The sequence below is a fragment of the Triplophysa rosa genome, linkage group LG12 (genome assembly GCF_024868665.1).
Source record: "Triplophysa rosa linkage group LG12, Trosa_1v2, whole genome shotgun sequence".
NCBI lineage: Eukaryota > Metazoa > Chordata > Actinopteri > Cypriniformes > Nemacheilidae > Triplophysa > Triplophysa rosa.
The window spans coordinates 8018856-8035674 of NC_079901.1; the positions used below are offsets into that span (position 1 = coordinate 8018856).

The window sequence follows — 16819 nt, forward strand, 5'->3', positions numbered from 1 at the left end:
TAACATGCACCAAATTTATTATGTTATTGTTTTATGCTTGCACAGGATATATTCAATGCATTCATTAAACAAAACCCAGTTCTGGTACATCAGCTTCCCTGCTTCTGGAATGTCCAGTTATCAGACCACACACGCTCTGAACAGTGTTACACTGAAGTATCAGACCTGAAGGTAACAATGCACTAGAAACATTTTAGATAAGTACAAGTAAAAATAATTTTGACATTTTTAGACAACTAGTGAAAAGGATTTGTGGGGCATTATGTCCATCACTGTGTCCAGCTGTAAAGGGTGGTTTGGTGCTGCTTCCTCTGCTTTTGGCTTTGCTTTAATCATTGCTAAATTTATTGAGTGTGTTGTTGCAAATTGTCTCTAATGCAAATGTTCACCCAACCTTCACATTCATTTTCTGTATAATTTCCATTTTAGTATGCAAATTATGTCTTTCAAGTTATTTACGCCTCCGTTTTATTACGTTCTCCCGCAGGTCATTCACTGGAACTCCCCCAAAAAGCTGCGAGTAAAAAACAAGCATGTGGAATTTTTCCGCAATCTTTACTTGACGTTTCTGGAATATGACGGGAATCTACTCCGGCGAGAACTCTTCGGCTGTCCCAACCAGGCCAGCTCAGAGAGCACAGTGGTGAGAGAATGTGCCTTACTGACAACATAGACTAAGTAATTAATAGGATATTTGGAGTAGGATTATTTTAATCATTTGTCAAAATAATTTTTATTAGAACAAATTTTATTGCTGGTATTTGTATTATTATTAAGTGATTTTTATCCTGATTATCTTATTGTTCTATCACATATCTTTTTTGAAGACAAGCAAGCTCTACACTGGCACTTGTGTCTATTTTAGTGCTGTCAGAGCGATTAATCGCGATTAATCGATTCCAAAATAAATGTTTGTGTTTATATAATATACAGTATGTGTGTGTTGTGTATATTTATATGTATATATACAGTAAATGCACACACATACATATATATGTATTTATAACAATTGTTTACATAAATATATATAAATTAATATTTAAATATAATTTATTTATATATATAATGTTTATTAGTGGCCATATTATTGGTTGTGATAAGGATGCTTAAGAAACTAAAAGTCTTCTAAATATTTCTTAAACGAAATATTTATTGATAAAATAAAGTTATCGTCGCTGTCCTTCCAAAACTTTGGATGTCCAAATTCACTCTTTTTCAGGAAATGGAAAAAACACTGTGCTTTTTACATGATTAAATACTGTGTTGTCAAAGTTGAAAAAGCCCTTTTTTATACTTTTTATTGGGAAAAATTAAAATCAAGAAATATGGAGAGGTTTCAGAAGGACAGCAGCGTTATGTTTTATGCAGTGAATCTTCATGTCTACTTGCAGCTCGGCCTTGAATCTCGGAGGAAGTGTATCTTAAAATCTCAAAGTGCCTCATAACTAGAGTCTGCATAATGTTGTTTCACCAGAGCGATTCAGTGTTTCATGTTTTCCAGCTTCAGCAAGCACTGGAGGAGTTAGATGAGGACGACCAGTGCTATGACTTCCGGAGGGAGCGGATCATGTTGCACAGGGTTCACCTGTACTTCCTGCAGTATGAATACACGCCTACAGACGACGGCACAGACGTCACGCTGGTCGCACAGCTCTCTATGGACAGGTGAGGATGACTGAACGTCTGTCTGAATGTAGATCTGCAGTCACCGATCATGCCAATGGAATTTAATTACAGAACTGTCACATGTAATGTTGGGTTTAATGGACCCTGTGGAGCACTGAGATTGAACTGAGCAGCGATTATTACAAGCACTGCAAGTTCACAGCATCTTCTAAACATGTTTATCTCTTATATTAAGACAGGAGCTATGTTTCCAAAACGCCAAATTTCGAATAAACATCTCATAATTCGCAAAATACAGTATATCTACAAAATATCTTCACACATGTTTGCTGAAACAAGAAGAGAACTGAAAGCATTAGACAAAAAAGAAAATCAGATTGAAAAACACTGAACAGTTTCCCTGCCCAGTTTAAAAACGGTTAGGAATCAAAAAGCATCTGTTTCACCAGAGATACTTTCTCTTTGTCCACAGACTGCAGATGCTGGAGGCCATCTGTAAACACTGGGAGGGCCCCATTAGTTTGGCCCTGTACATGTCTGATGCCGAGGCCCAGCAGTTCCTCCGCTACGCTCAGGCCTCTGAAGTGCTCAAAAACCGCAAGAATGTGGGTTATCATATTGTTTATAAGGAAGGCCAGTTCTACCCTGTCAATCTGGTACGCAATGTGGCTCTTCGCAATGTCAACACGCCATACGTCTTTTTGACCGATGTAGACTTTCTTCCCATGTACGGCCTGTACGATTACCTCAGGTCAGTAATGACTGCTACTTTGAATAGCTTTGATCTGTGGATCTTAAAATAATTGTACTAATATTTTGAAGTGTTTTATCTTTTTTGTGTGTAGAAAAAGTATTGTCCAATTGGACATGGCCAACACCAAGAAGGCCCTGGTTGTACCCGCCTTTGAGACGTTGAGATACCGCCTTTCCTTCCCCAAATCTAGAGCTGAGCTGCTGTCAATGCTGGACATGGGGACTCTCTACACCTTCAGGTACAGTGGAGATCTACAAGATTCCAGGATTTTCCCCATATAATTTAACTGTTAATATAATTAGGGGTTTTGTATTATAGGTATCATGTATGGACGAAGGGTCACGCCCCAACCAATTATGCCAAATGGAGGACAGCCACAACCCCATACAAAGTGGAGTGGGAATCAGATTTTGAGCCGTACGTTGTTGTACGACGAGACTGCCCCGAGTATGATCAGAGATTTGTAGGCTTTGGCTGGAACAAAGTATCTCATATCATGGAGCTTGACGCTCAGGTAAGGTGTCTCAGATCAGTGGTTTTCAATCTTTTAGAACCACGGACCACCAAGTATGATCATCCTTGTTTGAGAGACTCCACCCTGGATACATGGAAAATTCATATTTTAAATCTAAAATTAGTTTCAATTTGAGTACATTATTATAATATTTTTTCTTGCTATTGTAATATATGATTTAATCTAAAAATGAGAAAAGTCATTTATTTTATTTAATTGGATGCCAATTTGAAACCCCCTGCCTTAGATGATTCTAAACCCAGATGATTTATAGCTAATCTCTGTCTTCTTTCGCAGGAGTATGATCTCATTGTGTTACCAAATGCCTTTATGATCCACATGCCCCACGCGCCAAGCTTTGACATCTCGAAGTTCCGATCCAGTCCGAGTTATCGTTACTGCTTGACAACTCTAAAGGACGAGTTCCATCAAGACCTTTCTCGAAAGTACGGTTCTGCTGCTCTCAAGTACCTCACAGCGCAGAGGAACATCTGAAACCTGTTTCAAATGTACTTTAGCACACAGGAGAATGAATCGATCTAGTCCTTTGAGACTAAAGGCCAATGCTGCTCTGGTTAAGGAATTGGTGTCTAGAGGTAGGAACGAAGCTGCCGTCATGCAGACCCATGCCTCTCTTGAGTACAGACTATAAAATCGGAGCTTTAATTTTTCTTTTGATTGCAATTCATACAGCAGTGAACTGTGAAACCAATGACATCAGCACCACACCCACCTCAGACTGGTTTACACCAAACGGGGTGGTGAAAACTCGACCAAACATTTAGACGGCTTCAAAACAACGTAACAAAGGACATCGATATACGTCTGTGGAGCATTTGTAATGAGTCAATTGCTTTATAGCCTAAAGACAACGGTCATGATCAAGACAATCAGGGCTTTTTCTTCACTACAGATCTACGGCTAGTGATCCATGTCGCTACGCAGCTTTGAAAACCATCCTGTGGAATTTTAATGGAGTGGAAATGAACTTGAAATGAATGAGCTTTCCAAATACTCTTCTGCTGGACTGAAGTGTGGGGAGGTCAACAAGACGAGAGGAACATTTAAGCCTTATAATTTCCATGATATTTAAAATATTTAAAATATTTTTCTTTGTTTTTAATGCAGATGACAAAAATTACGGAGGATGATTTACAGCCTATGTATGTTTTACACTATAAAAAAGAAAATCACAGTATTTTTTAATTTAGCAACATTGATTCGCTTGTGGTAAATACGGACTTTGAATGCTTGACACAGAGTATTTGTGTGTGGTCCTGGGGTCCTGAATGTTGTAAAGATGTTTCTGTTACGTTAAGAATGATCAGTCTTCTGGTTATGTATAACTGCTGCATTTATATTTGACACATAAAATGGCGCATATTATGACATGCTTAAACATCCAGAATCGTATACCATGACACTTCCCTATACCTTGAATCCACTTCATTCAATCACTTTTTTTGCTTTTACGGTTTGCACGACATACTTTTACAGAAAAACAACACTATCTGTGTATGATTCTGTGCACATTCACTTTGAGAGTCACTTGAGGGACCATTTTTAATGGATGTGAAACCTATATCATGTTCTGGTCTGCCTCCCAGATAATAATCAAATTTCCAATTCACCGTCAGTCACTTGGAAAGAACGTGTCTGAAAGAAATCTAAACCTGGAGCTAACGTGAAAGGTTGTACGATCCATTGCACCAATCACTGTCACAATGTTATCCCCCGTGTAAGTAACTCCTCTCCTCGGAGTCATATTGAGTTCACCCGTCCTATGCCATTCATGCCCGGGCACTCCATCAGACTGTGCAGATTTACGGTAAATACCCGTGCCTTTGCTGTGTCGCGAAAACTGGATATTGATTGTACTACTGTACGCATCAGCGGGGCCTGCGAGAATACAGGTACTCTATTTATTATTGTTGACTTAAATCAATCATATTTTTCTATGTAGGGGACAAAGTGCTTTAAATAAAATTTCCCTGTTTCTATAAACTGGCAAAGTTCTCGTGTTTATTTTGCAAGGGTGGATGAGTCAGGTTCCGTGCTTTTCACTGAACGTTTCAGTTTAAGAGTTTGTTTGAAGCGCTAGCGGTGATTCATAGTTTGAGGAAAAGTCCAGGGTGAGATAAGAGATGCTGAGAGAAAATATAACCTAGTGTTTCTTTATTTTGCACAACATACCGTTAGTTTCCATCTAATAAGCCAGTAATGTTTAGGGTTCAGATCCCAACATATCTAATGCATTGCGCAAATAACAATCATATTACATGACTATAGACGCAAAGTTCATGATTTAGTGGAAATGTTGATCAGTAGGCACTCTGTGTGCAATGACTACTCCAAATGACCTACGAACCCTTGTCAATTACTTCAGCATATACGTGTCCCTTGTGACAAGTGTTCTCACTCTCTAAAAGCGATAACAGGGTACATTAGAACGCTGAGAGCAAAGGAGCTCTGGATGAATCAATTGAATCTAAAGCCTGCAAATGAATCCAGCGAGGAAGAAGGTCTTTATTAAGTTCAACACCCACATACGGTCAGTTTCTGAAACGGTAAGTGGTCAAGTTTCTATGCATATGCTCCAGCAGGCGCCCCTGAGGTTGACCTATTGTTTTCCATACAGTCGCAGCGCAAGTTAATTCGAGAGAGCGAGGTAACCGGAGAGCCCTGAGTGTGAGCGGAGGGCTATTTCCCGCACTGTGTGGGCTAATGCATGTGTAATTGCCTGAAGTGGCCCTTCATGACATCATGAATCAGAATCTACTGCACACAGCGAATGTGTTTAAAGCGGCGTTCTCGGCATTCATTCACTCCACCAAGCACCACATTACAGCGAAGGGCACGCGGGAAGCTCTGTTCACAGTGTGAGCGCCGAACATCACAACGTCTCGGCAACACAATCTAGGAAATGGACTGGCATCGGGAAATGTGTTTGCGCTTGAATAATTCATTAGATACAACAGACGGTGGCAAGTAATAGCTGTTTCTTGCTGATTCCAAGGCTTAGTCTCATTTGACTCTTGGTTATGTCTTTTACAATCACATGCTTCTTAGTCTCGGCGTTAGATGGGTTGAGTATAGACCTCCCACGGCCTGTTCGGTGTCTGCTTGATATGAACTGCACACAAAACTTCTCTTAGAGGAATAGTTCAACCAAATGTAAAATGATGTCATTTATTCATCCTCATGTCGTTCAGAGCCTGTATATGACTCGTTCTTCTGTGGAACACGAAAGAAGATACTTTGAGAAATGCCTCAGGGGTTTTGTGTCCATATAATGGAAGTCAATGGGAGTCAATGTTGTTTGGTTACCAATATTCTTCAAGATAGCTTCTTTTGTGTTCTGCTATAGAAAGAAAGTCATACAGGTTTGGAATCACGTGAGGGTGAGTCAATGATGACAGACTTCATTTTGAGGTGAACTATCCCTTTAAATGACACTTTGGCTGGTAAGTGGGTGGATCTAGCCTACAATAAGCTTCATTCAAATGTCTGACTAAGCAAGAATACATGTTCTCTTTCATTACGGCTTTTCATAAATTGAATTGCAACTCTAAATATGAATGTGCTGATTTCATAAGGGAAATAATAAGAAATTGTTGCTTACTTTCCTGTTTCACAATTGACAGACCAAGCGAGCAATTTCCCATTAGTAACTGCTAGAACATCATTTTCTCTCGCTTTTCCCTTCGTAATAAAATGTAAATTTCTGTGAGAATTTATGCGTAATGAATCTAGACCATCTCTTGCAATTCCATCATCGTTATGGGGAAATGTTTGGGTTTAATATAAACAGACAGAGAATATTTACGAAATAACAGAGATGGAACTTCTCAGTAATGGTGTCACCACCTGAATTGATGACCGCCTGTTGTAGGACTCCAAAGGAAACAATTTCTTCACAAAGCCAATTGAAGTCTCTCACAGATCGATTCCAATCGGCCATTTCTCCTTTTATTGTCTCTTAAGCCGATGACAGAAGTCAAAACACTCCATTTATCTTTAGTTCAACACTGTTTCTGCTGGCGGAAGCCTCCAAATATCTCCTCACATGGCTGCTGGATATTGAACAGCTCATATCATCTTCAATAAAAAGGTGCTCGATATCACTTTCTGTTGACGATTAGCCGAGGGTCATGATTTACACCCTTGTTTCTGTTTCTAAATCGCCTGTGTTGGGTGTAACTGGTTACTGTAATGTAATTACTTTTCCCTTGAAAAAGTAAAGTAAGGGATTACTCAAATTTTTCTGTAATTTAATTACAGTTACTTCTGATGTAATTGAACTAAATACTATGTAATATGTAATATACTATATAGTATTGAATATAAGTCTAGCTTTAAAATGTATGCTTTAATGTTTCCTTCTCACATTTGTATACTTTGGTCAGTTAATAAGAATAATTGATGTTGTTATTTATTATTCATTTGAATGAATAAAATAAGCTGTTTCATGTCTATCCTTGAAACAATTCTAATCAAGGTTGATGTAGGATAAAGTAATTAAGTAATAAATACTTTTTGGAGAGATTAATTTGTACAGTAATACAATTACACCATTGAATATGTAATTAGTAACTAGTTAATTACTTTAAATAAGTAACTTACCCAATGAGTAACTTACCCAACACTGTTAAAGGAGTCATATGACACGGCTAAAATGAATAATATCGTTGTGTATACACGATTTAAGGTTCAAAAACGCTGTATTTTCCACATACCGTGCATGTTTGTATCTCCTCTTTGCCCCGCCTCTCTGAAACGGGCAGATTTTTTACAAAGCTCATCGCTCTGAAAAGCGAGGTGTGCTATGATTGGCCAGTTTACCAGTGCGTAGTGATTGGTGGAATACAGCAAGCGTGTGATAAAAATGTAACGCCATACCCTATTTGGAACATCAGGTTCCAAAGCAATTGTACTGACAGGTACGCCCACCTTACTTGCGTATACATTTGGGCGGTCTTAATCAAATCATACCACGAACTGACGTAGATTTGTGGGGGTGTGGTTACACGAGGCGTTTCAGGCAGGTCTGGGTGAGCATTCGCTTTTAGATAGAATGCATCTTTTGTTCTCACACTTTCATTTTTACATGTCTAATACATGCATGGGCAACTTGTAACACACACCAAAGACACAGAAAAACACGTATTTGCACTATATGACCCCTTTAATAACATTCAGAAATTGAAGAAATATTAGTTCAGTCTTCAGTTTCGGCAGATATCAGTCTGAATAATCGGCTATCGTTATCAGTAAAGAAATTTAGTGTCGGTGCATCTTTAGATATCATAAATAAATGCATTTACTTCATCAGCCCTAATATTTTCCCACAAGTCTGAAAAATGAAGACAGGATGAACTGGAGAAAAAGCACAATAAAAGTAGTACAAAAATCATCTCAGAGGAATAACTTGTGTCCCCGGGAAAACGGTGACAGAGTTCTATTATAAATCTCACCCGGCAAACTCTGAATGAAGACGTGATGTAACGCATACTGCTCTCTGCAGTTCTGTCTCTCCTGAGGCCATGAAACCCCTGTCAGAGTAAACTCCTCATTTCCAGCCTCTCCTGAATGATGTCAGGCTTTCTCTTGTGGACAAAGGTATACAGATCAGGATGACAGAGGGATGAAAGCAATCATGCTTTGAAATCAACCATGAAATCAAAATTGGAATTTTGTGGCTTTTAGTCTATGCCTGTTAGTTTCGGGGCCATCCATATGCTAGTGTACTGTCAACATTCACTTTCAGCAGATATTCTGCATTTAAAATGTTCTGTTTTGCTCTTCCAGAAAACATGCCATGAATGTTGATTACTCATCTTGCACTCAAGGGCATATACAAATTTTTGTCCAATAAAAATCTAGATGAGAATTTCTGCCCCTAATGCCACCTGCCAGATGCATGAGCAAGTAGCAAATCTTAGTTCACGATGTGACACTTAAAGCTATTAGATATTTAATAAAAAAGTGACAAACCCTTTGATATGAATAAAAGCGCATCTGGTGTACTGGCACAGATATCTGCAGGTAATTCTATCACCCCCCATGAGTACTCTGCTACTTTACTGCTACAGAAGTTTCATAGCCAGATTTTTTGATTTACAGCATAAATTTTCAGATTGTTCCGGCCAGGAACTTGGATACAAAGAGTCCTGTGAAGGAGCACAATAATAGGCTATATAAGTACAAAAAATACACAAGTTGTTGTACAGAAAACCCCCAAAATATTGTAAATATTTGTAAACTTAGTAAACAGAATTACTTTTCAAAAGTAATGATTATATTTCATATACACACAAAAAGCAGATTATGTCCAAGATACAAAGGTCATTGATTTAATGTTGAATCAATGTTGAGAATAACCAGTTCAGCATTGATTCAATCATCTTTGCTATCTGGGACCATTTCTGTCCATCACTATTTAGTTAGCTGTTAACAAGGAACATTGTTTAACATTCTCCAATACTGTAGTTCTCTTAAAGTTATCAAGAAGCATTTAATACCATTATGTCATTGCTAACCATTGTAAAAACGTTCATGTAAAAGCATTATTCTAACATTGTTAGTGGTAATTAAAGGTCATTAAAGCGCCATCCATCATGTTTTTTTCCATATTGTGATGTATATTTGAGTAAAACGGATGTTGTGGAGAGGGGAGGTTAGTGGTTTTCATTCAATATTACGAGGGTACACGAATAAAATAATTTATAAAAAAATAAACAATAAATAAAAAATAACCTGCATGGACAAATCATTCATTTTAATAAACGCTGCAATATAACATAAATATTAGGAAGATTTGATTTCATGGTGACTTTAACTGAAATGTTAGCAAAACCTTCTTACAACATATTTTCGTTAGCTGGGTTCATTCTCTGTGCCACCAACAAATGTTTCTCAAACAAACCTCACAAAGTGTTGCCAGAACAGACTGAAACTGGCCCAGCAGTTACGCAAGAGCACACTTTAACTACAACCACAAGCTTGCAAATGTTGGCCGAGCATTCGCATCGGATCCGAGAACTGGCCTCCGATTGATGTCCCGCTACGACCACCGTGCTTCCTGTTCTGTTTTCAGTGAGAACAACGTGCTCAGGCACTAAATGACAAACTATTTCTTGGCTGGAGAACTAAGACTAATAAGAGCTAATACGGATCCTCTGAGAACGTCCCGTGTACCTTCTCCAGAAATCTTTCCTGTTGCGCCACAGGCCAAAACAACCTCGTGTCGCAGTGTCTTCTCTCCAAATCCTTACTTTAAAGTGCACTAATTCATAGGCTGACGGAGCAGGTGTCTGGCAGAGACAGCGGTACAGACAATAAGAAGGTGGGGGCTTTTAATCTGCCTTTGGATTCGCCTTTACGCGGCAAGAGGCCGGCTGCTGCGGGAGATGAGATCATTACTATAATTAAACCCTCTGCGGAGTTTATCAAACAGCTTATTTGATTTGACAATGTGAGATGAGGCATTATGGGAGCACAAGTACACCAGCTTTTTGATCAGACTGGCACGGTCTCTGCCAGCTGGAAGTAAATATTTTCTCTTGTAATATAATTTGTCGGAGCAACAGGCGTCAGTCAGTTGGGTTTTGGGGAATGAAAAATGGTTGATGGCTCACCCTGGAGGTGTTCGCTCGACACTTGTAAAGCGCGTTTTAAACAGCCTTACCAGCACTGTAAAAGTTAATTTTTTTAGAGAAAAATAAACTAGTAGGATTCACTCAATTTTCTGTGTCAATTTGCGCAAATTTACACAAAAAATAAGTGAATCCTAGTTGTTGTTTTTTCACAAAATAAATAAAATGTACACCTTTTTCATGTTATTTTACACCCGACATGTAAATTTGCAGTCTATTCTGTAATTTGACCATTTTTACAGCATTTCAAAAATACAGTAACATTCCGTAAAATTGCAGTTTTTGAGGTTTAGTTTGGCTGGGAGATTTGAAGGCAAATAATCTTTTTTCGTTGACTATCAGTGTTTTCTGATGCACAAATAACATTATAGTAGAATCTTCACCAGTGATTTGTAAAATAAATCACATGACATTTACAGCTAAGTTGATTGGCTGATAAAATGTTTGTGTAACCGTGTGCCCGTAAAGCAAAGATGACATGATCGAACTGTTCCGAGGCTGAAGGTGCCATCTGAATAACTACTATTGAGATGAATGTGAATGCTAATGAAGCGCTCTCTTCAGATCCTTAGTCCTGTATCATTGTGTGTAAGTGCTTGTTGTTTTACAGATAAATGTTTTGATCATCATCGGTTTAATTAATGAGCATCTTTTCCATGGAATTGGTTATTTGGACACTTCAAGTGATTTTTAAGCTTGGCACATTTTAAAACTTAGTGATCATTCTTAACAAACCCCATGAGCTTTATATAATCATGATGGTGGGACAAGATTTTCATTAAACCATCTGTAAATTAAAGCATTTGTATGAATTTGTTATAGTGCTTGTATTTGCATCTAAGATGAAGTTGCACCTCTTAATGTGAATGATCTGATAGAGAAGTAATGAGAAATCATTGCTTGCCTGTTTCCCCCCTCTCTGGGCGCTGTCACAACTGGCAGACCAAGCTTGCAATTTCTCATTAGTAACTGCTAGAACACCATTTTTTTATGTTTTTTCTTGATAAAAAGTACATTTCTGTGGGAATTTTTGCTTAATGAATCCAGACCATCTAATTTGCAATTCCATCATCATTATGGAGAAATGTTTATGTTTAATATAATCAATCAAAACACATCCTCACCAACCTCACCACCTGAATTGATGGCCTTCAGGATTTCAAAGGAAATAATTCCCTCAGGGATCAATGCCAATTGTCCATTGCACCTTTTATTGTCTCTTAAGTAGATGATGTGAATATAAAAAACACTCCATTCATCAGCTGGTGGCAGCTTTCAAATATCTCTTTGTATCAACAATGGTTGTCTCTGTGTGGAGGTGCATTCGGAAATTCTGAAAACGGACTAAAATGTGAACATTCAGCATCAACTGAGAGGTTTCAATAGCGAGCCAAAAAGTATTTTTTATTAAGATTTTTATTCTTCTATTATACATTTATTGAGATGCAAATTAAAAAATGTTTGAATATGTTGTAACTATTTAAATGTCCTATGTGTGAATTCTAGCGGCATCTAGTGGTGAGGTTGTGAATTGCAACCAATGGCTCACCACCCCTCCCTTTAGAAGCACTATAGAAATAATATGGTGAATTCCATGTAAGAGGACCCGCGGTGTATGTAGATAGAAATAGCTCATTCTAAGATAATAAAAACATAACGCTTCATTGTGTAAGTTCTTTACACACCTCTGAACACATAGTTATGTACATTACATTGCATCTCTGTCAATAGATCCTCCAAAAAATGACACACTGGTGTGTATGCGTGTTTGAGATCCATGTGTTAAGGTAAAGCATCAGAACGGGCTGTTTCTCAAGCCTCTTATTAAAACCCCCAGTGGCACTTCTAGGCTTCTGTACACCAACTGCATGAGCTTACAGTGCCATCTCACTTTCCTCATTAAACTCTGTGCCCTGGATTTGAGGACTGCCCCACTAATCTATTACAGGAAGTGAGAGTGTTTCTAATGGAAACACTTGGCAAACAGAGCGACACGGCATCCAAGCCATCCGAACATTTCTTCAATATACAGTGACTGCATCACCTGAATATGAAATATGAAATGCGTCCTGCATGCAAAATCCTCTCGACAACGCCAATAAAAGAGTATATATAGGTTATACAGACAGACAGGCGGCCTAATATTATTCTTGGGTTTTACGAGAGGGAACTCTGCACGCTATGAGTCTCGTGATGCACTCCAGCGTTCTCTGTGCGTGGCTGCCGTTCTGACAGATGGCACTGCCCATGGTGTTGGTTCTGTGCCATGTCACAGTCTTTAGGGGGACGAAAGCCTTACTGTCTGTTCACAAAGGCTAAAGACAAAAAACATCACTTTATTAACAGAGCTGAAAGGGCTTGTCTGAAAAAACACACTTTTTAAGTTAAAAAAAAGGCATATGCACTTAACAACAGTCCAGTCTGTAATTAGAGCGACTGTGATGACTAATATGTTACACACCTTACATTGTAGTGGAGAAAATAATGACATGCCTACACACTGCGCCGTTCTGTGCCTGTTGCCCGTATTAGACTTTACACTAATGGTGTTGCATGTTACCGGGGACTTGTTTCCAGACCTGACATATCACGCGTGTCGTTTCCATTATGCATTCATATTCTTTACACTGGCGTGTGTGTGAGCCACAATGTGAAATGAGATTAAACAATTCCGTGACTGGATTTGAGGATTTGACTCGACGTAAAATTGGCAAATGTTACATCTCTGTGTTGTTTGAGCAAGATTAGAAAATAATTTGAGGTTGTAATCATTTGGAATCTCTTTATCTGAAGAGAAGAGATTACACCGAGAGGGTATTTTTTATTTTTGTGTTATGCATAGTACAGCCATTGCAACAAAAGCATAATGAAAATACATGCTGTAATATTAAAAAATACATTACACCAGTGGTTCTAAAACGTTCTCGTTGTAGAGTGCATCGCTTTGCGGGCCCCCAAATAAAGACTTATAGTCATAAACTTCCAATTTTAATTAATGCAAAAACATATTCAATTATACAATACTGGAACATCAATTCTTTTTGTTCGTGGACTCATTTTTCTGATGTTTGATTGCATAAAATCTATGATAAATTTCTATATTTCATAAAACGCCACAAAATCTGTGGCCCCCCTGGAACCATCTTGGGGCCCCCAATTTGAAAACCACTGCATTACACATTTTTTTCTAAAGTTTTGATCTTTTGCAGAACTTTTTACTCTTTTGTTCTGTCTTTTTCATGTGAGCATGTCACAAAATGTCAAAGACTCATCTCTCACTAAAATTATCTCCCCGGTAAGACATTTTCTTCATCATTGTAAATCAGTCCATGTCACATTCCTTTTGAAATGTATTAATCATTTAGTTTTGCTGAACCTTTTGAAACAATAATTTTGTCTTAAATATAATTGCTTTCTTTTCCTAAATGTAAATGTCTTCTCTTTAATGCGACAAAAATGAGAGGAGCCAATTATCATTGCATATTTTTGATATCTGCATTCTGTCTCTATACTGTAGATTGTGGTTTAATTTTATCGCATGAATTGACGTCTGAGAGAAAAGAATATGTAAGTGGTGTCAGACCTCCACAGTGCAGAAGAATACTAAATGATCTTCGCTCTTCCATTCTTTGGATACACTTTTATTTCATTTTAAAATAGATGCTTATCTGCCTTCACCATCTTGAATGCTGAAAGATTTTCATTCTTGTAAGAAGTCTGTAAGGATATGTTTAATGAAGTCTCTGGTTGATTGGCTATGACTTATTGTTGTTTCCCTCCACACCCCGAACTCCCATCCCCTCCGTGCCGTCCACCTTGTTATGATCAAAGCGGGGGCTTGAAGAGCGCTTGAAGAACAACCAATTAGGTGGAGTGTGACTCGCTAGTCACCCTGTGCATTCTTGTACAGAATAGATATTTGTATTTCTTTTGTGGAGGGCACAGCATGCCACAACATCGCTCAGAGCGATACCTGCTAATGCCTCTGTGGACTTACACCAGTATTACAATTCAATTCTTAGTTCTGTGTCAGCCACGTAGTGCGTTGAAAGGGGGAGGGGTGGAGTGAGCCGTTGGTTGCAATTCGCATCCTCACCACTAGATGCTGCTAAATTTCCTACATTGAACCTTTAAGGAATGAATGGCTATTTTTGTGTTTCACAGTAAAAAATAACAGCCTGCAGGTGTAAATACTGACTGTTTTTTTTTTTACACGAACTAACACTTACTGCTAGAAAAAAATAAACTATCAATTTTCTTCATGAAAAATGTTTTATATTTATTTTGTATGATTTTTATAGATTACTAATATGCCTCACACATTCCATGACAGTTTTTTGAAAGTTGAAATTTACCCAAAATTTAATTGAAGTTCCTGGCCATCTGTCCAGGGTGTTTTCTGCCCACGGCCTGAGATGCTGGGATAGGCTCCAGCCCTCCCACGACCCTGCTGAGGACAAGCGGGTTTGGAGAATGGATGGATGCATGAATTGGAGCTGCCTGTTTTACGTCAAAAGGCAACTTTTTTGACACTACAGATGGAGATCAAGCTTACTTACAATATATTTACAGCCGTTTGATTCGATAAATCCTGACAGTCAGGTTAACTTGTCCTCCAGATGCTTGTAGCAGTCCATCCATCACTCTGGTGTAAGTGATGAGTTTATTGTATTACAAGAAACCAAAGCATCTGTTTGCTTGTTAAGCCATACTGTAATATAATGGAAGTATATAGGCAATATTCCACTGTTATATTATACATTCATATACTGTATGTGACCCTGGACAACAAAACCAGTCTTATGGGCCAATTTTTCGAAATTGAGATTATTTAGAATAATGAAACTTTCTATTGATGTATGGGTTGCTAGGACAATATTTGATAGAACCGTTTAAAACTCTGGAATCTGAGTGTGCAAAAAATCTAAATATTGAGAAAATTGCCTTTGAAGTTGTTAGTCAGTGGCACTGTAGCAGGCCATCCACTCACAATAATAAAGTTGTATATGTTTAGGGTACGACATTTACAAATATCTTCATGGAACATGATCTTTACTATCGTAATGATTTTGGGCATAAAAGAAAAATCGATAATTTTGACCCATACAATGTATTTTTGGCTTTTACTAAAAATGCTCCCGTGCCTCTTAAGACTGGTTTTGTGATCCAGAGACACATGTTTGGAATTAAGTTGTCTTATGAATGCTATACCAATTCTATTTGTTATTCTATTTTTATTTTATTCCGTTCTATTCACCCACTGTAAAAAAATTGTTGGTTCAACTTAAAAAAATAAGTTACCTGGTTGCCTTAAAAATTTTAGTTAATTCAACTTAAAAATATTAGTCAACCCAAAGAGTTTAGCTAACTAACTAACATTTTTAAGTTGAACTAACTCAAAATTTTAAGGTAACTTTTTTGACCAAAGAAAGTAGAACCAACAATTTTCCTACAGTGTATTCTATTCTATTCGTTCTCTCTTCCCCTCTCTATATGCATTTGGTTTTACAACTTCTCTGTCTATGATTTAAAACTTTAACACAATTCTTTTTGCTGCTGCTGTGCAGGCACTGGTCATCCCTCCAATAAGTGCAAATCTACATAATTTTTACAATCATTACATGCATATTTCAAAGGGGCTGCTGTAATTTCCTCCCGAAGCATCGGCCACAGTTGTCATGGATATATGCCTGTTGAGATGGAGGCAGATCGGGGCTTTGTTCCCTGTGGCTCTCCAACAAGCCCAAATGATATTGTGCAAGCTTCAAAGCACTGTAAGCCGCTTCCAGGAAACAAGAAGAATGACATCAGTATTCAATGTCTCACCTCCCACTCGCATGTACAACGACTTCAAACACAGCTCCCACCTGAGGGAGAACTACCTCTGTAAATAACTCACACATTAGATCTGTGTAATAATGAAATCTTAGCCCATGTCTCCCACTCCAAAGCTTCAGGAGCTTTATCAAAAAGAAACAGGGCTGGAGTTTTCGCTCGCTGCCAAACTCCGAGAGTAGTCTGAGGAATCATTTGACTCTTGTAGGACAATAGCTCGAAGGCCTTGAAAAACAGAGCGCTGTGAGCGCGCGCGATGCAGGCGAGGACGTTTTTAATTGCTTTGATTTCCCTCCTCTAATGCCTTACTAATATGCTAATTAATTAGCTTGCTGGCCTCTCTTGACTTTGAAGCGAGGGTGTGATGGTTAAACACAGCAAACACAGAAAAATCAGATCACAGGTGGCAAAGGATTAAAATGAGGACTTTATCAG

General features: G+C 38.2%; 1 protein-coding gene across 13 annotated transcripts in view; it reads left to right on the plus strand.

The window, feature by feature from the left end:
- Positions 1–4914, plus strand: part of large2 (LARGE xylosyl- and glucuronyltransferase 2) — a 136088-nt gene extending 131174 nt beyond the window's left edge. For all 13 annotated transcript variants that reach the window (XM_057347778.1, XM_057347777.1, XM_057347774.1 and 10 more), the window contains 7 exons: positions 46–171; positions 488–643; positions 1502–1665; positions 2099–2377; positions 2472–2618; positions 2699–2894; positions 3192–4914. In XM_057347778.1, coding sequence (XP_057203761.1) covers positions 46–171; positions 488–643; positions 1502–1665; positions 2099–2377; positions 2472–2618; positions 2699–2894; positions 3192–3389 — 1266 coding nt within the window. In that variant the 3' untranslated portion in view covers positions 3390–4914. The remainder of the gene's footprint in view (positions 1–45; positions 172–487; positions 644–1501; positions 1666–2098; positions 2378–2471; positions 2619–2698; positions 2895–3191) is intronic.
- The last annotated feature ends 11905 nt before the right edge of the window (positions 4915–16819 follow it).